This window comes from Aspergillus eucalypticola (genome assembly GCF_003184535.1).
Source record: "Aspergillus eucalypticola CBS 122712 chromosome Unknown BO83scaffold_1, whole genome shotgun sequence".
Taxonomy (NCBI): domain Eukaryota; kingdom Fungi; phylum Ascomycota; class Eurotiomycetes; order Eurotiales; family Aspergillaceae; genus Aspergillus; species Aspergillus eucalypticola.
Window position 1 is genome coordinate 339,877 of NW_020290275.1, and position 20,810 is coordinate 360,686.

The 20,810-nt window shown below is 52.6% G+C and overlaps 6 protein-coding genes across 6 annotated transcripts; 1 reads left to right on the forward strand and 5 right to left on the reverse strand.

The window, feature by feature from the left end:
• The first annotated feature begins 24 nt into the window (after positions 1–24).
• On the forward strand, positions 25–2,967 carry BO83DRAFT_373968 (MIF4G-domain-containing protein). Its single transcript, XM_025530090.1, has one exon. It carries the CDS (start codon positions 79–81, stop codon positions 2,776–2,778), a length of 2,700 nt encoding a protein of 899 aa, XP_025393146.1. The 5' UTR covers positions 25–78; the 3' UTR covers positions 2,779–2,967.
• Positions 2,968–3,382: 415 nt separating this feature from the next.
• Positions 3,383–5,459, reverse strand: BO83DRAFT_442714 (putative MYND domain protein). The gene has a single exon (XM_025536424.1). The coding sequence runs from the start codon at positions 5,116–5,118 to the stop codon at positions 3,433–3,435; it is 1,686 nt and encodes a 561-aa protein (XP_025393147.1). The 5' UTR covers positions 5,119–5,459; the 3' UTR covers positions 3,383–3,432.
• A 172-nt stretch (positions 5,460–5,631) lies between these two features.
• BO83DRAFT_383989 (WD repeat-containing protein) lies at positions 5,632–9,254 on the reverse strand (the record flags this gene model as incomplete). Its single annotated transcript, XM_025532569.1, has 5 exons — positions 5,632–5,640; positions 5,706–5,816; positions 5,885–6,147; positions 6,220–8,993; positions 9,097–9,254. 5 exons carry the CDS (start codon positions 9,252–9,254, stop codon positions 5,632–5,634), a joined length of 3,315 nt encoding a protein of 1,104 aa, XP_025393148.1.
• Positions 9,255–12,074: 2,820 nt separating this feature from the next.
• Positions 12,075–13,801, reverse strand: BO83DRAFT_301784 (uncharacterized protein; the record flags this gene model as incomplete). The annotated part of the gene is made up of 2 exons (XM_025527132.1): positions 12,075–13,487; positions 13,748–13,801. The coding sequence occupies 2 exons, from the start codon at positions 13,799–13,801 to the stop codon at positions 12,075–12,077; spliced, it is 1,467 nt and encodes a 488-aa protein (XP_025393149.1).
• Positions 13,802–14,467: 666 nt separating this feature from the next.
• On the reverse strand, positions 14,468–15,268 carry BO83DRAFT_383991 (6-phosphogluconolactonase; the record flags this gene model as incomplete). The annotated part of the gene is made up of 1 exon (XM_025532570.1): positions 14,468–15,268. The coding sequence occupies one exon, from the start codon at positions 15,266–15,268 to the stop codon at positions 14,468–14,470; it is 801 nt and encodes a 266-aa protein (XP_025393150.1).
• A 3,020-nt stretch (positions 15,269–18,288) lies between these two features.
• On the reverse strand, positions 18,289–19,253 carry BO83DRAFT_373976 (uncharacterized protein). The gene has a single exon (XM_025530091.1). It carries the CDS (start codon positions 18,952–18,954, stop codon positions 18,724–18,726), a length of 231 nt encoding a protein of 76 aa, XP_025393151.1. The 5' UTR covers positions 18,955–19,253; the 3' UTR covers positions 18,289–18,723.
• Positions 19,254–20,810: the final 1,557 nt, after the last annotated feature.

A 20,810-nucleotide genomic window follows, 5' to 3' on the forward strand; every position in this document is an offset into this window, starting at 1 on the left:
GGAGCTTCAGTCCAACGTCGTGTTCTCTGCGGACGTCACGACTGAAAGCCATTTCTTTCCGGTGGACTGCAAAGGAATATGACGGACCCTGTTGTCTTGCAGTCGGCGGTGCGAGTGCCTACTCCGCCCCCAGGCACTTCCTACTCTCCTCAGGCCTCGGGTTCCCGCAAACGCTCACCTCCCTCTCGGTCTCCTTCGCCGAATCGTCGTCGCTCGCCCCCGGGTGACTCACTTAGAGACGGTGCGGATGCGCCGCGCATCGATCCCGAACGCGCGATTGAAAGAGAGCGACAGCTCGCGGAGCGCCTCCGCCAACATGAGAAGCAGGAGGCTGCTCGAAAGCCGATGACGGAGGAGGAAAAGCAAGCTGCGGCCAAAGCAGAATATGAGAAGCTTTTAAACATGCGATCGGGTGGTACCTATATTCCTCCCGCGCGACTACGGGCGCTGCAGGCACAGATTACGGACAAGACCAGCAAGGAGTACCAGCGGATGGCGTGGGAGGCTCTCAAGAAGTCGATCAACGGTCTCATCAACAAGGTCAACGTTTCCAACATCAAGTTTATCGTCCCGGAGCTCTTTGGCGAGAACTTGGTGCGCGGTCGCGGTCTGTTTTGCAGGAGTATCATGAAAGCCCAGGCGGCCAGTTTGCCCTTCACACCTATCTACGCTGCGATGGCGGCTATTGTCAACACTAAATTGCCCCAAGTCGGCGAGCTGTTGCTCAACCGTCTCATTGTCCAGTTCCGAAAGGCGTTCAAGAGAAACGACAAGGCAGTCTGCATATCTTCTACGACGTTCATTGCCCATCTGTGCAACCAGCAGGTCGCGCACGAGATGCTGGCCGCGCAGATTCTTCTGTTGCTGCTTCACAAGCCCACAGATGACAGTGTTGAAATCGCCGTCGGCCTGACTCGAGAGGTTGGTCAGCATCTAGAGGAGATGAGCGGTCCTATTGCCCTGGCGGTGTTTGACCAATTCCGGAATATCCTTCACGAAGCCGACATCGATAAGCGAGTACAATATATGATCGAGGTGTTGTTCCAGGTCCGGAAGGATAGGTACAAGGACAATCCGGCGATCAAGGAAGAGTTGGACCTGATCGAGGAAGAGGATCAAATCACACACCAGATCGGACTTGATGACGAAATTGAGACGCAAGATTCCCTCAATATCTTCAAGTACGATGCCGAATGGGAGGAGCACGAGGAGGCCTACAAAAAGCTGAAGGCAGAGATTCTGGGTGAGGGCAGTGATGACGAGGAGGACGATGAAGACGAGTCAGATGAGAGCTCCGATGAAGAGTCGGAGGAAGAGCGGAAGATGGATATCAAAGATCAGACCAACACAGACCTTGTGAACCTGCGGAGGACGATATACCTGACGATCATGTCGAGTATCGACTTTGAAGAATGCTGTCACAAGCTGATGAAGATCTCGTTGCCCGCTGGCCTCGAGCCCGAGCTCCCATCGATGATCATCGAATGTTGCTCCCAGGAGCGCACGTATTCGAAATTCTACGGCTTGATCGGTGAACGATTCGCAAAGATCAACCGCCTTTGGTCTGACCTCTTCGAAGCTGCCTTCGCCAAGTACTATGACACAATCCACCGCTACGAGACAAACCGACTCCGCAACATTGCTCGCTTCTTCGGCCATATGATCAGCACTGATGCGATTGGCTGGCATGTCATGTCAATCATCCACATGAACGAGGAGGAGACGACATCCAGCAGCCGTATCTTCATCAAGATCCTCTTCCAAGATCTCGGAGAGCACATGGGCCTGCCCAAGCTGCAGGAACGCATGCGGGACGAAATCCTGCGCCCCAGCTTCGAGGGCCTCTTCCCACTGGACAACCCCCGCAACACGCGCTTCTCGATCAACTACTTCACCAGCATCGGCATGGGTATACTAACCGAGGACATGCGCGAGCATCTGAAGAACCTCCCCAAGCCCACCATGCCCGCATTGCCCCAACGCGATGCCGGCGCCGACTCCGACTCCGAGTCCGTGGTATCCCACCCAACCAGCTGCTCAACCTGTACTCCTCGCTCTCGCTCCCGCTCCCGCTCTTACTCCTATTCCCGCTCTCCCTCGCCCGGCCGTGGCCGCAGACGCTCCGTCAGCCGCGGCCGATCCTACAGCCGGTCCGTCTCCGGATCCTCTCGCCGCAGCTACAGCTACACTCCTTCGCGCTCCAGATCCCGATCCCCGGCGCCCAAATCCCGCCGACGCTCCGTCTCATACAGTCAGTCCCCCCGCAGAAGATCCTCCGTGTCCCCCACACCCCCTCCTCGTCGGACACGCGATCGCTCCTACGATTCCCGCTCTCCCAGACGCTCGCTCTCCCGCTCCGTCACCCCTCCCTCTCGCAGCAAGCGAGACACCTACGCCCGCAGAGACAGAAGCTACTCCAGATCCGTCTCCCGATCCGTCTCCCCTCCTCCACGTCGCGCCGCCGGAGGAGCCGCTCGGTACTCAGAGTCTCGGTCGCCTCCTCCCCGCCGGCGGGTCGACAGGAGTGTCTCCGGGTCTCGATCCCGTTCTCGTACTCCTGAACGTCGTGCCCCGCCTAGTCGCCGTGCTCCCCGTGATGCTTCTGTCTCGCGTTCACGCTCTCGCTCTCGCTCTCCTACCCCGCCGCGCGGTGGTGGTGCTGGTGCTGGTGCTCGTGGTGACGCTGCCCCTCGTCGTCGGAGATACTCTGACTCGTTATCCCCGTCGAGGTCTCCGCCGCCCAGACGGCGTAGGTCTCCGTCTAGGACGCGTGATTAGGGTGGGAAAAATTTGTATGTAATGGGTGATAGGAAGCGAGAAAGGTGGAATCAGATGGACACTATTTGCAGGATATATGTTTAGGGCTTGGCTTAGGTTTGTTCTATACCGGGTTGAAATCAAGATTTGAGATTCAAGGAAGGGTTTCTTTAACTTTATATTACATTATGGGATGTATTGATTAAAATAAGTACTTATTGCATTGATGCATTGTAAACAGACACATAGTGTATCATACAATGTAAAAGTGAGAGAGAGTTAGTTGGATTTCAACTATTATAATATGAATTGTTGGTAAGTACTAGTACACGGATTGCTGGTTGGTATACATACAGGCTGTTACTCGGTATTTGTCCAGTTGTAGGTTTGTCTTTGCTTTCAGAATTTTTATTTCTTTAAGAAAAGTAAAAAGACTGGAATCACATATGGGTTGATCCGTTCAGTAAGACAGACATAATGAGGATATCCACTTCCATTTTTTTTTCTTCTTCTATCAACCTGGGTATCTCTATCTAAGTATATCCAACCATCTTTCACTTACCACTATATGAACCTCTATTTTCATTCAACCCCAAACCCCAACTCCTCTACCAAAATCCTAACCCATTGAACCTCCTCCCCCTTAAACCAAACGCAAAGCAAAAGGCGGAAAAATCACTTCTCCCCCGCCTCCCAAACACACCTCTCACACAAACACCAACCACCCAACGCGCCCCTGGCCCACTCCCTCCTCTCCTTAACATCCAACCCAATATCACAATAATGATTAAGAATCTCCTCATCCTTCTGGATCCCCGCCTCTAGTCTCCTTCTTTCCCCAGGCACACTCTCACCTTCACCCTTAACCCTCTTCCAAACCGCCCGTTCACTCTCCTCCCTAGCCCGGAACGTAATCTCCCCACCCCACTCCCACCTCACATTCGGATCACAAGAATGATTCGCCAGACACCAAAGCGGATGCACAGCACAGAGCTCCGGACCACCGTCCCATGTCGAGAGCCGGCCCGACGCAGTACCCCTAAATTTAGCGTAGAGGGTATTCAAGACCCAGGTGTCGAAGCGGGGGAGGGCAGCGTAGGGGTCTATTTCCATTTCTTCGAGGAGACGCATCGGTTGGAGGATGTTGAGTTGGAAGGAGAAGGGGAGGGTTGCTGTTGGGTCTTCACTAGTGGTATTGGTGTCGTTGAGGTCGAGGTCGTGAAAATCGCCCCAGATGTATTTCACTTCGGGAAGATCGAGCGGATGCAGTTCCTGGGTAGCGGCCATGGCGAGCGTGCGGCCCAGAAGAAGGAGGTAGAGGTAATCGGCCTTGTCCTTCGGGTCGGGAATGTCTTTGCCGATGGATTCGAGGTTCTCCATCAGGCCGCAGACGGCGCCATGGTAGATGCGCTGTGCGTCGTCGTGGCAGGCCTGCGAGCAGAAGATGGTGTCTGCGCAGCCGTCGCACGCGACGGGGGGATTGGGGGAGGAGAGATCGGGGAGCGGGGCGTTGCAGGCGTCGCAGAGGTCGTCGTGCAGGCGGTTGGTGGCGGTGAGGAGGGAGGATTCGCGGAGGATGATCTCGTTGGGGGCGATGTCTTCTTTGGCGAAGAGGCCGAGTTGGACGGAGACTTCGTCTTCGGTGGTGGTGGTGGTGGTGGTGGTGGTGGTGGTGCCGTGTAAAGCGGGCAAGGCGACGGCGCGGACTTCACATTTGGGCGCAACGGTTTTGAGGCGCTCGTTCAGAAGCTGCAGGGTCTCGGGGGACTTGCGGTCCGGTTCGTGCTCGTTCCAGGGGTAGAGGACTCGGCGAGCGAAGCCTTGGGCGTTCAGAGCGCTGGGGTTGATGGTGGCGTCTGCGGTGGTGGTTCCTTGACGGGCTTCGTAGTTCTTCCGGATGATGGCCAGCTGGTCTTTGAGCACGGCTTGCGCGGAGACGTTGCGCTCGTTCTGTGGCATGTCCTCTAGAAGACCCTGTCCACGTACGCAGAATTCGAAGGCGTCGCGAAAACAGCCACAGTCGACCAGGCTGCGCACGAGAAGGGCGTAGACGTCCCCGATTATGGAGTCGTACTCGTCTTGTGTGATGGGAGTGAAAGCATCTTCCTCATCATCGTCGTCCTCTTCAGTTGCCGCAGGAGCATCTGGTGCGTCTTGGATGCGCCGTGTGGCGTGAAACTCGCAGCCATCGGGATCGACGACTGAGTCGAGTAGGGAGAGGGCGCGGTATGCGTCGGCGGATGCGAGATCGGGAAAGCCCAGGGTTTGGTGGACAAGGCCTCGTTTGTAGTACAGGTGTGGGTTGTGAGGGTCAGCGAAGAGACGAGCGGTAATTTCCGCTCGATCCTGTAGGGCCTGCATTTTCAATTGCGAGTAGCAACCGAGTTGGAAGTCGAGAATCAAGACGCAAAATGGGAAGATGGAAGGCAAAGTGGAAAAAAAAGCCAAAAATTGGAGGGACAAATGCGGGGGAATCGATAAGGGTCACGTGGTGATAGACTATGGATACTAGAATTGAAGCCCTAGTCAGGAAGATGATTTGGACTAAGCTGACCTGCTACGCTGCTCTGCTGCTATACATTTGATAAGAGTATCCGATAATTTAAATCAACTGCTTTGCTTTTGCCCTCGGAAAACGCCGGCTCCTTGCTCCAAAACCGAGATGCACGGGCTTGTGGCCAGAACTGCTGGAAAGCGACCGCGAAACAAACACAGGATGATGACGCGGGGGCTAGAATCTATTATTAATAACAACGACGAAGGTAAAGCTGGAGGTTAGAGGAAGAGAAAAGAATACGAATCCTGTCAACGGGTGCAGTTCGGGTAGTAGGCAGCCCGAGACACCCTCGCATAAGTCCAGTCAAAGAGGTCAGGTCACATCACCTGGATTCCAATTAGTTAGTCGAGAGGGGAGCTGTTAGAGATGGTTGGATCCATATTGCACATACATTGCAGCTGTTATCATCCAAAACAAGCGTAGCATGTTCGCCTCCTTCGCCCACCGTTACACCGTGCCGTTGGTCTCGCAAGGTTGCCGCCAGGCGGGCCAGCATGTGCCTCTGTTTTGTTCGTTAACATTAGCCCAATGCTCTGTCGCAACCGAAATACTAAATCCAGGTAAACCTACAGTAATGTATGCTTCGCTCATGCCGCCTTGTCGGTCTACATCGTTCTGGCTCATGATCCGATAACTATCATGCAATCGCTTGCGACTCCCCAGACCACCGATGGTGCTGACATTCGGTCCAAATCCAAGCGTGTTGGCCGGGTTGTCAGGATCCAAGATGTTGATACCACGTCGAGCATCTTCCTGAGCACGTCGGTCGGGCGAGAAGACCTTAATGGTGTTGTCGATTCCCGAGGCTGCAATGGTAGGTTCATACGGGTGACCTGCAAAGGACCGTTGGCTTAAATACCCCTCATAAGAGCAATTTATATGCCCATGGTTGGGGAAATTCTTACCTTGCACAACATTGACTACTTCACTATCACCCTCGAGGATGTTGACTAGCTTGCAGGTTTTCCGGTCCCAAATGAAGATGTGGCCGGAGTCGCTGCCGCTCACTACGTACTCGTCGTCCAGTCCAAAGTAATTGACGTCCTTGACAGTCTTGATGTTGCAGTGGCCCATGTAGACTCGGGTATGCGAGGAACAGGGAACATCAACGTCCACGTACTCCCTTTCTCGGGGCTGAAGACCATACTCCCTGAATATATGATCGGCGGCCTCGGAGTCGTCACTGTCATCGGCAGAACTGCTCAGGTCTAGATCGAGCTCTTCTTCATCTTCATCTTCATCTTCCTCGTCCTCGTCTTCGTCGTCGTCCTCCTCCTCTTCGATGGGGAGGCCGACCTCATTCTCACTGTCATCATCGATATCTGGCAATGCCAAAGCGTCTTCTTCGCCGTCATCATCGGACAACGGAGTCTGGATCCCCGTTGACTCGCCTGTCTCTACCTCGGAGCTCTCCCGAGTAGCAAGAGTCGACCTCCGGAGTATCTTCAAATTGACATCACGGATGGGTTCTTCCTCAACATTAGCTTCGAGATCGTTTTGGGATCTCTCGGGCTCCACTTCGGATTCGGAGTCACTTTCCACCCTCGTTCGGAAGCCTCCAAAAGCCCGGTTGAGAAAGGCATAATCTACCCCGGTTCCGGTCTCCAGAAGGACACCACGGGCCACCTTGAAGACCCAGTAATGAGTTAAAAGAAATAAGTCGTGGGTACGGCTAGAGGGCTCGGTTGATGTCCCATTGCGCATGGTGGGGTCCGTATCTACGAGGTTTTCAACAGGATATTTGACAACATTTGCAAAGGCGGCCACGGCGTGGCGCTGCGTTGGAAAGAGAATACGAGCGTCATCATGTTCAAAACGCGAGGCGTCCACGTTGACAACAGGTACATCCCCGGCCAGTCTTTGCAGGTAAGGAATTAAGACGGACTCAATCGCATCTTCATCCGCGGTCTCGGCTATCGGAAACCTGGACAAATTCCCTCGGGACGCTGCATCTTTCTTGAACCCTGCCAGAAGAGCCTGCCGACCACCTTCCACAAAGAGAAGGATAGCCTTGATAAAATCGTAACCGAACTGCTCCTTATGATCGACGGTGCGTTCGAGCGGGGGCGAGTGTATCTGTTGAAAAGGTTCCATGTCACGATCCACATCTCCGGGGGTGTATTGGACTTCACCCCCTAGAACTCGTGCGACGGTGCCTGCAGCTTGAATGAACCGCCAGGAGGTCTGTCGGTTTCGACGTAAGGTTTGCTGGAAGCGCACAATATCGGGAGTAGGGTTGACAGGGTATCGCCAGGTACGCATAATCTCATTCATCTGCGGGAGACAGATGGAAGCAAGGGTTAGTACCGTCGAAAAGGACTCGGTGAACGGTGTCAGGTCAGCTTGATTGGAGGTTTCATATTCTTCGCGCAAGGACGTCTCCAGTGAAAACATTGCTTTACGGAGCTTGACCATGTCTTTGGCAATGCGCATGCTGAGCTTCTGCGCTTCATTAAGCACAGACAATCGTGACTGCTCTAGCAGTCTTTGGGGGACCTCCGCATGGTGTTCCGTGAGAGACGGGAGGGGAATGTCCTCTGACTCGCCATTGCCATAGCGGACTCGGAAGGCCAGCTCGCCTTCATCGTGACGCTCTCTGGGTCGACGACGAGGTCGGGTTTGATTTCCGCTGGACTGCGAGGACATCGAAGTCCCATTCTGTCGCTTACGCTTCCTCGCCTTAGAGCCTCGGCGCCGACGCGGGACCGGCGTCGTCCGGGCGGAGGATTGGCGCTTGGACGCATCTTCCCTTGCATCCGGGCTCCGAATCAAATCGAAACTATATATGTGATCGCCGGACCAGCTGACAACCATCTCATTTGGGTTGGCGTCGCTAATCTTACATGCAGTGATATGTCCGTCATCGCGCGTTTTCATTCGTTGCTGGCCGTTAGGGGCGAACCTCCGCACACACCGCGTCGCCTGATCCATCAGCTGTTCACCGTGACTACTACTGCCAGGCGAGGCCCCCGGATCACCCCTCTCCGTCATCAAGTCGCGACCTAGCATGCGCCTGTCATGTAGGAAACAGTGAAGGTGGGCCCCGCCTAGCGCGATATAATGGGGTTGGCTCGGAGAGCACGAGATAGTGTTGAGGTCAAGTCGGTGTTTCTTGTAAGAAATCAGCGGAGGTGGTACGTTGGAGTCGTCGTGTTCCTGTCCCGGTCGAAAAGCCATGTATCCTTGGCCGCCTCGTGGCTTTGGGTAGGCGGAGGATGGTTGGCGCAAGTCCCATTGACGAACCTCACCATCTTCCGAGCAAGTCAGGAAGAGGTAGGGCGACGACTCGGTAACGATCCGCTTGACCCGATCGGCATGACTGCGATAGACTCTGACGTTGGTATTCCCCGCATTCAAGTAGCGCGCATTGTTAAAAAAGTTGTTAAACCTTCGGCTCCGTGCAGACGCAGAAAAGGCAGACGTGGCGTCGACGCTGTTGCTGCTATTGCTGGAATATTCGATGTCAAAAATACGAACCTGGGAATCACCGGCGCAAGTCACCAAAGTTCGATCGTTGGAGTGTGGCATGAATTTGACCGAGAAGACGTTCGCGCTGTGGCCCGTCGCGACGGTAGTATTTAAGGAGAATGGTGCGGTGGAAGAATCGGGTTGATAGGAATAGATGTTCAGGTGCTGGTCGTCCGAGCCCGAAGCTAGAAGCTGGCCTGACCGCGACCAACTACGCAGCGTCAGAAGCGATGCATTTCGCCAGACAGGGTCCCCCACTATGGAAACGAGTCCTCCAAAAGACATTTTAAGAACGTAGCACAGTAATATCATACCTCAAGGCATTCACACAGCCCGAATGCCCACCCAGTTCGTTCACGATATCCAGGTTTTCCACCCAATCCTTGGAACCATAAAGGCCATGAATGCTCGTGAACCGGGAGTCCTCCCCCAATTCCCGGCGCCAGATGCGATCATAAAGCGACTCTTTCATGGCTAAGTCGATGAATAGGCGACAGATAGTGGACAATCAGGCGACACGAGATCGAAGCATTGCGCGCCGTGGAGGTTTTGCTGCTGCCACACCTTCAATGACGTCAGACTCGAACGTGCGCAAATCGCGTTGGCGCAAAGCTCACAAACGAAAAGGTAGACATAGGCTGGTCAGGAAGGGGAAGGAGAATCACAGTGTCAGATGAGAAGAAAGCAAAAGTAAGAAGAATAGCCAGTGGAGTAGAGAGAGTAGCGTGAGGGAATTCAAGAGGAAAAGAAGAAAGCGAGACGAAAAAGGAGAGGAGAAGAAAAAAGGCTAAAGGTGGTGGTGGTGACGGGAGGATGGCGAACGGTCCAGACATTCCCTCGGGATTGATAAGTCAAAGGAAAGGATCCCCAACACAACACAACACAATCCATCAACACCGTCCAGCTCGGGAAAAGGTTTGGGGTTGACAACCGTGACAGGTAGTAGTGACCATCAAAGCAGAAAATCAGAAAAAAGATAAAAACAAATTCAATATGGAGTGTTACATACCAGCAGTAGATGTGGTTTTGTTTGGGGGGGGGGGGAAAAAGATGAAGATGGTCTATGGTAGTTGGCGCTAGTTGGCACTTCTTCGTACTTGTGTCCCGTTAGTTGGAGGGGAAGCCGAAGAACAAGATGGAAGAGGACAGACAGACAGACAGACAGACACTGGCGGGAAGAACAAACAAGCAAGAGGGGGAAGGGAACCAGCACCAGCTCAGCTCCACCGGGCCCAGGCTATCGGGGGTGGAATAGAGGAAGAGAGGAGAAATGCACCCAAGGCACCACCAACTCAGGTCACAACCACGTCAAACACTGCATTAACTTTAGGACTCATCACTGTTGGTACATTAAAGTACTATCTTTTCCGAGTCAGAAAGAACAAGAAAGACACAGACAAGTAGATAGTAGTCCTGAACTAGTACTTTGCAGGATACTTGCAGCATCTCCAATTTTGGGGGAAAGAGGGAAGGGAGAGGGGGAAAGAATTCCGGGCGATACAGGACTCGACTTATATAGTAACTAGGTAGCAGTAGTAAACTACTTAACTACGGCTCCTACAGAGAACACTAATTGACTAGTAATTGACAACCTACTCGTCCATCCCACAGGAAGATTCATCCAATGGTCCTCGTTCCCTCCCTCCCCTCCATTTCTCCCACAGGATTCCCAGGCACATCTAGTCTTACCCATTCAGGAGATTCCCCGATCGTCGATGGACTGAGTCGAGAGGAATCCTATGCACAACGGGGGAGGAGGAGGGCCAGCGCCAGGAGGTGCATTAGATCCCACAGTAGTCTGTTGGGCTCCAGCTGCGAAGGTGTGTAGCTGAAGCAATAGGCATCGTTGATCAGAAGGAGTTACACTGCTGAGGTGGAGCCTTGTCTGCCTGCCCTAGTCGTCAAAGTAGTTTAGTTGGACTGGGAGTGGATTATTCTTAGAGGAAGGACTGAAGGAGACGTTACGGTTGGCTCTGGGTGAAGCTTAATCGGGTTGACTAGGGTAGATACCACCCGAGGGTGTCACTCCAAAAAGGTTCGAGATCCAGACAGAATCCCCGTTCCAGTTGTGGTGATGCTTCGGAAAGACCCAACGTCAATGACGACACCGCTCCCCACGTTGCTTAGTCACTGGCCGCGCTAAAATGGGGAATTTGGCAGATGGCAGAGATGGTATATAAACTAAACCTCAATCAGAGAGCCAGACATCCTATACCCCCTACTCCCTGGCGAGGAGCAGTTTACGTGTACACTCCCTGTTCTCCTTCCTACGCTTCAGGGAATCGGTAGTCATTTACCCCTCCTTGTCTCCGGGGTGTAACCAAGAGGTGATTCATTACTATTTGCCTCGACAGTATCTATACGCACGGGTTGAGCCTACATCGGAGTGCTCCAATTCGAGCTCTGGAAATCCAGTTTGGAAATGGTCAGAGAATAACCTGTTTGTTTCCCCCCCGTCTCCTTTAGTACGCTGGGCTCATCATCAGACACTGGAGGGTTCCACCTTCACCCAAGCGATCTGCACGGTCGTGCACAACGTCCGCGGAAACACAGAAGGCAGAGCTTGATGTAGCCAGCGGTCAAATTTATCATGCTTGTCGCAAGCCGAGGCCTGCACTGCTGTAGACCTTCCCGCGGTGAAACATGGCCATTGGTGGCACAGATTCACAAACAGCGCAGACCGATTCTTTGGAGGGGAAAGAACAGCTTAGACTCTCACGGAACTTGCAAGAGAACGGACACCCCGAGCATCGGACAAGGGAATCTAAACCCAGGCCATCGCACGCTCCCTCTCCTCCCTTTCTCCCTTTTAGTCACAAGCGCGCGAGAGGTCGCTGGTCGGGTGAACAGGTTTGCTCCAGCCGTCTCCCCAAAATCAAGAATTAGAGTGGGATGGTTGAGCTTCTAGAATCTCAAGAGGCTATGATAACCGGTTGTAGTATCGTTAAGCACCCCGAATGTTGTCCGACCGCTGGCCAGAAGCCCGCCTAGGAAGGGCTAGCGCAGAATTCTGGCGAATGATTTGCTCTCTCGTTGATAATAGGACTTCTGCGAGAACCGGTTTTTGGGTCCTTGGATGACACATGCATGCCTGGCTATGCAGACGGTGCCTGCGAATCGCTCCCATGGTTCGATTCCGCTTACGCTAGTAGATCCGGCAGAAGCAGTAATCTGCATGCTATACCCCTGGGGAAGATAGGGTTTAGCATGGGGTTTGATAACGGAACAGATTGACCTAAACAGGTTCCTTCCAGTTTGACCTTCGCCCCAATTCTTCGGCGTACAGCGAAATTCACGAGTTCAACGACGGCCGTCTCCACATTCCAACTGCTGGAACCTTCCGATCATGTGCCGGATTTGCAGTCAATTGCCGGGCCAGCTGACTAACCCAATCGCGTTCTGACTTTACGACGTCGCTTTCAATCTTACGGATCGTGTTCAGTTCCTCAACCATCATGCTGGCCATTTCTTCTAGCCCCTTGGCTGTCCGAAACAGCGCGGAGTCGCCTAAAGGACCCGGATCGCCATATCCAAGGATGTCCAGGCTCTGCAGTTGTCTCAGGCACAGTTCAAGCTTCATGACCAAAGCAGATGTCTCGTCCCGCCAACCATGGTTCAAGGGATCGACAAAGACTACCTGGTCCAAGTTGCGACCATGATGAAGACGAAATGTCCGTATCTCCTCAACTCTTTGAAACCAGGCTTCGAAATCCTGGACAGCCACTGTGTGCCGTCCTTCCAAGTTGTCAGAGAGATTATAGACTTCCTCTGCTACTTGAGAAAGTATCCGTATCTGCTCTGCAAACCCTCGTTGCTCATTGCGCTCACGCGTGTTCTCAAGCCAGTGATGCAACGCATGCCCGTTGAGCTGTCTCTGGTACTCCTTCTCATCGCCCAGAGCCGCTCGATAGTCGCTTGCCACTAAATTATAATCGCTCCGTAGTCGTGCTTCAGCGGTAGTCTCCCATTCAATGTGTTGTTTGCACGAAGACAAGTGAACCAAGCTCAATTGCAAAAGTTCTGTTTGTAGCGCCGCAATCTCCGGCCAAGACGAAGGAAGCAACGAAGAATCTGTATCCACTGCGGGCGAATCTGCTGCTTTTGTTGCAGTCGTTGGCTTAGCCACCTTCTTTGAGGAGAGCGGTTGTTGGTAGGTCGAGAGCTGGGCCCGTGACCGTACAGTGGCGGAGGTAGGGAATGGCGAAGGAGGGTCAACTTTCCTCGGAGATTGAGGCCCGGAAGGTAGCCCAATTCCCTGGCTGCGATGCCGCGCATGGCCTCTAGTCACGGATGGCGTGCTCGAGCTCGAGGCAGCAGGCTGTCTAAGAGAAGCCGACCGGGCAAGTCGCGGAGGCGGAGGCATATCGGTTTTCTTCGGGGACAAAGGCCGTCCATTTTGTCTCGCGGGTGTCTCGAATTTCTTCGGCGATAAAGGTCGTCCATTCTGTCTGGAGGGTATTTCTTGTTTAATCGGCGATGACAAACTTGGAGCAACGGTAGGCCTTCTGGACGAGGTAGAGGTAGGCTTCAGAGGTGCCGAAGGCTTTAGCGGGCTCGGTCTGATCAGGCTTTGGCGACGGGTTATGCCGGTATTCTCCTGAGCGGGCTGCTGCGATTGCGGGACCTTATCTGAAGGCTTGCTAGGCCGCTGGGCTACGCGGGGCTCAGACGGTGGTTGTAGACGAGAGGATCTTGTCGCACGTCCCTCATCGCGAATAGGCAGGAGGCTCTTGCTCCGAATGACGAGGTTCTCGGTGCTGGTCGCAGCGCTGGAAGATGTGCTGGTTGCTGATGTCGAGGTCGTGGATGCTGGCTTACCCGTCGTCGTTGTGCGCACTGCAGAGTTCTTTTTGATGATAACAGACGTCAGTAGTGTTGGTGGAGAGCAAAAGCATGCGAGGGATGGGTAGCTCTCATGGGCGCTAGGGGGAAGGGATGGTGGAATGGGCTACTAGCAGATGCGACACTGACTTGTTTGCGGGGCTCACGAAGCGAAAGGGAACGCGTTGGAATTGGCATGATTGCTGAAGATCAAATCATATGTGTGACATTCGACTGATTGCAATCAGATCAGTCCGAGACGGGGCTTTGCCGGGGGGGATAGATACGCTGCCCGGAAACCGTCGTTGTAAATAGACGAGGCCTGAGCTTAGCTGAGGACGGCAGGTCCGTGGTTGCCCCGTCTTGCGGTGAAGTTCCGCTTTCCCCCAGGGCAAAGCTTGGCACCGCGTCAGGTGGATCGAGCCCATCTGCATGGACAGCTATCATTCATTCACTCCCTATGCATGTCTACATCGATACTCCGGGCATAGGTGGAATTTCTTTTCGCTATTCTGTAATAGAGACAGACAGCTCGAATACGATCATAGAATCATTCTCATTCATTCAATTAAGACCTGTCTGTGATATCAGAAGGATAACGATAACACAAACTTTTGGCAAGTCTAAGAAACCCTCCAACAGCTAGAAGATAAGAGGCAATGAACAATTCATCCAGCCTTGAACGTACGTGGTCCTAAGCCGTCCCCCTTGCTCTGGTAATACAGGTGGTCGAATAATAGTAAAGCTCAGGGGACCCTTTTGAGATTAGTTGAATCCTTCCGTAGCCTCGCAATGACTCTCTCCCTCTTATCCTTCACCCCAGCCATCATACCAAAGCAAATTCGTACCGATTCCACTCATAAGTTACAGGCTTCCACGTCGGGGGAAAGCGACTCCCTCCACAGCCGCATTATCGGTGAACCAGCTCACCTTCTCGCCACCACCCTGGTTGACGAGAGCGGAGGGCAGGTCCCTCCCCTCCTCAGCGTCGAAAATCGACTTCATGATGTCCTTCTTTCCACCGCCAGTGGCAACAAAGGCGACGTTGAGGGCGTGAGTCACCACGGGCAAAGTCAGAGTAATGCGCTTCGGGGGCGGCTTAGGAGAGTCGCTGATGGCAGCCACCCAGGAATCCTTCTCCCGCAGCAGTTCGTGTCCGGGGAAGAGACTGCACGTGTGGCCGTCGGGGCCGCATCCCAGTAGGATTAGATCAAAAACGGGCAGCTTGACGCTATCCTTGGCGGCAAAGGAGCGCATCAGCTCTTCCTGGTACAGATCCGCCAGCTCCTGCGGGTCGTCATCGTTGACGTGATCGGCGTCGATCGTGTGCACGGTCGGGGCACCCAGTTCCGAGGGGATCTTGTTCAGTAGCTCTTCCTTCAGCAGGCGGTAGTTGCTGTCTTCGTGATCGAGGGGCACGGCGCGCTCATCGGCAAAGAAGATGTCCCACTTGGAGAACTGAGCGGTATCCTCGGGGGAGCCATTTCCAGGGGCCAGCAGGGCTTGGGCGAGGACTTTCGGAAGGGAGCCACCAGAGACTGCGACGCGGAATGTGCTGTGACGGCTGAGGGCCGAGTTCTGACACCGCAAGACGTAGGGCCTCAATTGCTGGGCCAAAGCGTCGTTGTTAGGGAAACTGTAGAGGTTGGGAGCAGATCCGGCCATTGTTACGGCTAGATAAGACGCGGGTGAGAAGTGGGGATGGGGAGAGAAATAAGATGGGAAAATTCACGAGTTGGTAGAAGAGAAGAAAGAGTAGTATTCTCGGTCGCTGATTACTTGGTAGTTGGTAGGTAGTTGGTGGTGGTGGTGGTGGTTTTCGGTCAACAGCTTCAGGCGGGGTGTGGCGGGGCAGCAGAGGAGACACTGGAAAGGCTCCGTACCTGCCGAAAGCGAATCACAACCCGGGCGCAATCTGGGAACACGTTCCTGCGCCATCCACCAGCCAGTCCAGGAAACCCCCGTCATCATCATTATTATTGTTTTTTTTCCCTTCTTACAGCATCATGATGTGGATAGCATTATTCCTTGGGAGATAGGGAAAAGAAGGGAAAGAGGGGGAGGTGGGGGGGAACACCCAATCTTCGTCAGAAAGACGCTAGTGACGGTCGCTTCCCATGGATTGACGAAGTCACTGGTTACAATGTCGGGTTGTCAGTTGATACTGTGGTGTGTAGGACTAGATCGTCTAGAACTGCGCGATGGTCAGTCGGGAAAGAAGATCTGGCAGTCCCAGACCCTAACCATGACGTCGTTGTTGATGCCATAACCAAGGTGGAAGGGAAGCTCTTTTGCAGGAACGTGTTTGGTGAATTGTGACCCGCTCGATAAGAAAAGAGTTCCTATCTCGACACTCAGGCTCGGAAATTCGGCGAGGTTCTCTCTCGCTCGTCTTATGCTCTCATCCCACCTCGGAAGCTTTCAAGAGACGGGATACTGAATAAACACCATTGTTCGTGAATTGCGAATTTTCCCTGTTTTGATGCCTCGTCGGTTCCTGGTCGTTCAATGGAGGGGAAGGGAACACGAAAGAGAAACCGATGCATGTGAGATGATGTCACCGTAACGTCTCGCTGTCTTTAGAGGGGACAACTGGGAAGCTTCAACCTAGTACTACTGACTAACTAACTAGTTAGTACAGATTGTTGCTAACTAACTCATAAAATTACCGCTGCATTGTGACTAAAGCATTACCGATGATGATTGGCAGGTTTGGACCCTCGGCGGTTGAACACCACCACTCAAAAGATGGAAAGAAAGATACAAAGTAGATAGGACAAGTCGTAGGCACTGACGTTTTAGTCCTCGTGCATTACCGCCAACGGGGTGCGGACCGGATGCTCACGCGCGATTACACCATCCTGCAGATGCCAAAGAAGAATCCAGCAGTAGGATGACCTCCATAAGGCAATTCTGGCACCCGGTGACTGTCCTAAACTAGCGGTATCAGTGCATCGGTGCAGGACGGAACCATCATCGCAATGGCCCTATTTTGCCCCGTAAGAGCCTGAAGAAGTTGTGGGAAAGCCCGGAAGTCAAGCAGGCCATCCTCTGAATCGCTATGGAGACGAGAAGGAAAAAGCGGCACTGTTGAGAAAGAAAAATAAAATACATGTGCCTGACTTCCGCTACTCCCGTAGCCATCGTGAGTATGGTATCAACCTCAATCCATACATCATTTTCATACGGCCAATGCATGGATCCGGGGTGATAGTTTTACGCACGGTAAAGTATGCAGGTCTACTTCCCTTTTTCTGAGGCCGTGATCCCAGTCCTAGAGTACGTCAAAAATTTCCATAGGCCATGACTCGTGGCTATGCCCGTTTGACATAAAACGATGCATGGGCAAGGCATATCAGGTGACACGGACCTGCCGTACATCCTTCCCTCTGCACCAGACGACCTGTCTTTTCCAGTCCCCGTATGCAGAATAGGAAGACTATAGGATGTAGCTACAGGTTATACTGCTGCACCTGGAGCAGCAGCCAGCATTATCCTTTTTTTCAAAGTGGGGTTGAAGAGGGGAATGAAGTACAGATGGGGTGCTGTATGGATTGCTAGGTACAGCGAAGCGTTCCGGGATGGTGGTTGGTGGTTGGTTGTTACCAAAATGAACAACCGACCTAAAGTCCATAGCTGTCATCATTTCCATTCTTGGCAATTAGCCGTGATGCTGGGATGAAAAGGCATCTAGTCTGTAGTTGTAGGGCCATCGCGGATCGGCAAATTACCGGACACTACGAAGCAAGAGAGCGAGAGATCAACAAAAATAGCACAAGGATCCTACCCCGTACATAAGCAGAAAATGCCTCAAGGATCTCACGGCCCTCAGAATGCACACGCACGAAGGAAAAAGGAGTCAAGCACCTGCGGTGCTCAACACCGCAGGCTTGGGTCCCAGGCCAACTAGCTCACTCCGTCCCCTCCCCAATAATGCATGGCAGGTAGGGGAACGGGAGTAGAAATTCGGGTTTTCGGCTGGGTTTCCTTTTCCCCACTGTGAAGGACGAAGAAATCGACTGCAGCTAGCTCGCTAGCCACACTCACCAAGACAAGCCGGCTTTGGCTGGGTTCCCAAGCGCAACTCGAGATACGAAATGAATCAGGTATTTTTGGTCCAGCAGACGGCCTGCTGAGGAAAAAATGGATCAGACCATCCGCTAGCCACCGGGGTGCAGCAACGACAAACGACGGCGCAGAGTGAGAGCACGGAAACGGGTTCCGTTGAGAGCCGAATGACGGGCGATCAAGGAATGTCCACTGCGCCCGGAATGGATAACTCAGGATAGTGGTGCTACTGGATAGTTAGGCAGCTGGGAAAGGCCCGAGCCGGTAGAACATTCCTATGGTCCGTGTATGCCTACGCCGATATTGCATCAGGAGGTATGAAACTGTCCAAATGTCTTAAACCGGACAGCATGGATCGACTGCCCGATAAAACCTGCGAGGAATGATGGACATGGCATGGCGACTGGAGGAGGATCCTTTCAATGTCTGACAGTAGAGTCTGAAACGCCCGGGGTGGAGCCCGTAACCGCCTCACGGTATGCAACACAGCCGCAGGTCTTTGCACGAGGCTGAGGTAATATTGGCAAATGATGGGATTCATGCCTACCTTTGTACGGAATACTTTGATGGTAATTTGACCAAAAGGAACTTTTTTTGAATGATGAATAATCGACAGGGTTCTGGTTGTCATGGAGAGCTCATGATGATGATAGCTACGATCCATGGTCTACCAATCGCAGACTGCAATCGAGCAGCTGAGGCTAACTCTTCCGGAAACATGACCATGGTAAGTTCCTGTTAGCGCCGTACTTCCGACAGCCTGGGAGACCCGTAGAATGGTATCATGGTTCACCCACTCAGCAGCGTGTTTGGGACTGACACTTGTTCAATGGAGGTTTAGTTGGGTTCAGTAGTGACAGGCAGCCACTGAAAGAGATGAAAATAGGGCAAAAAAAAAAAAGGCACCAGGGCACCAGGGTACCCCATGCTCCGCCAAGGTGAAATGGTCCACTTAATACTCTCATTCTCATTTTTCACCATTTTCATATGCCCTCGCAAAAAATTCCAATAGCCCCATATAACTATCATGCGTTGGGCCTGACTTAGCATGACTAAGGCACAAAAGGTAGTGGGAACGGAACGGTGGAGGTGGTGGAGGTGACCAGCGAGGGCGAACCGATACGCCGATTACCGGCCATTCGGGCTCTCATTTGTCGAACCACAAGTACAGCAAGGCCACGAGTGTTCCTGAGGGAAGAGGAGAATGGCAGATCGAAACCAGTACCCAACACTAACAGTCCAGGCGATCGCCCCGGACGACTCCATCCACCAGGATCAGTCATGACGACACGACCCTCGGCTTTGGGAGCGAAGCACCAACGAGAGGAGGAAAAGCCACGATGTGCGGACGAGGGGTGGTTGACGCAGCCAAACCAAGCCTCGCTGGCCTGCAGGTGAGGTAGAAGGCAGGCAAGCGTAAGTAAAAGTACAGTTATGTTATAGGTTGATGATTATCTAGTAATTAGGTCAATCAGTCAGTCCTGTGGCAGCTGCACTTTTAACAGAGCAAGAATATAACCAGAACCCTAGCACTACATACGTAAGTAGTGGCTTGTGCTTGTAATCTATGCAGGATACTGGCATTGCTTGAAAAGTGACCGACAGGGCAGTTGAAAGTCAAAATTAAAAGTTAATTATAATAAAAAGACAATGAATTAAGATCACATCATTATTGTCGACCGATCTCTAATCGATCGACTCTACTGGTCTCCGAAGAACCATAATGCGACCGGGGAGGGCAGGAAACTCAAGGCAGGAAAAGGAAACGGTCAGTCAACGCACCAGTGGATGGTGTCGGTAACCGTCTGGTAACTTCCAGCATGCCCTGGTATTTCCAGACGACCCGGAACTGAAATTACGGCCAGCCTGTGAGACAAACCCGACCAGAGCAGAACAGGACAGGACAAGACAGGACAAGACCACACTCAACTTTCCCCCCTCAACAGGTTCAGGTCATAAGAATCGGCCACCTCTCATGTCATGGCATGTCGTCGTTCTACACACAACCTGAGACCAGGATATTAACATCGTCATTCCATCGCAGAGGAATCCGGCCTACATACATGAAGGACTGATCCTCGCCTTCTCTCCCCCTCCATCTCTTCACGGTTGACATCCTCCAGATTCAACTCTGAAACTAGCATCCACATTCCGTGCAGCAGCAGCAGCTTTCTCACAAGAACTATCGGCTGCCTTATCCCTCAATCGGTATTGATTGCTAGCCTCATTCTTATTATTAGTCTCTTGAAGCTCGACCGTCCCCCTGTATTGGGTCGATTTTATTCTTAAAAGAGAGACATAAAAAAAAGGACTACTATTTTATATTTTTTTTTTTCTCTTTTTCGTTTATTTATCATTTTATTTTTTATTTTTATTTTTTTTTCTGCCCTCCGTCCAAACGCCGCCTCCTCCTTTCCCCTGTGCCTCGTCATAAAATAATATAAAGGACTATTATTTTACCCAACTAGCTCAGGCCGGTGCAAAACAGGCGCGGAAAAAAGTGGATCGATCTGACCCTGAGCACTTCGCTTGGCGCTGGGCTCTGGTAGTATAGATACCTTCCAGTCACTACGTCCCAACCCAGCTCGATTTTCCGGTTACTCCTTTTTAACTCTTCTGCCTATTATTTCACTGTCGTCTGGAACTTGATCTTCCTCCTTCTTGTTGTTCCTTTCACACGTGGTCAATCTCTGCTGCCTACTAAGCTACCAAAGCTACCCGGGCACTGCCAGAACCATACAACGCTATCGCCGTTGTATTTCCGTGTTTTCCCAAGACAATCTAATCGACTCCGCCACCCAGTTGAACGTGCCTAAATAACCACTCATCCTCCCCCTCTTCCCCCCCATTCTCCAAAAACCATTTTCGACCTTTTTCGGTCCCCCATTTTTGCAGAACTTCGGATATCGAAATTGCGCCCAACTTCACTGGTCACCACAAAGCTCATCTTTTTTTCTTTCGAACCCCCAACCGGAGCGGAAAGGAGAAGATGAGCTCTTCCTCGGTGCAAGTTCAACCGCAACCTTCCGGCGCCACAAAGGGGGTCACATCCCCGACAGGCTCGACCCCCGGCTCCATGAATTTCGACATTGTGCGCTGCTCTCGCTGTCAACGATCTATGAGTCTCGAAAACGAATCC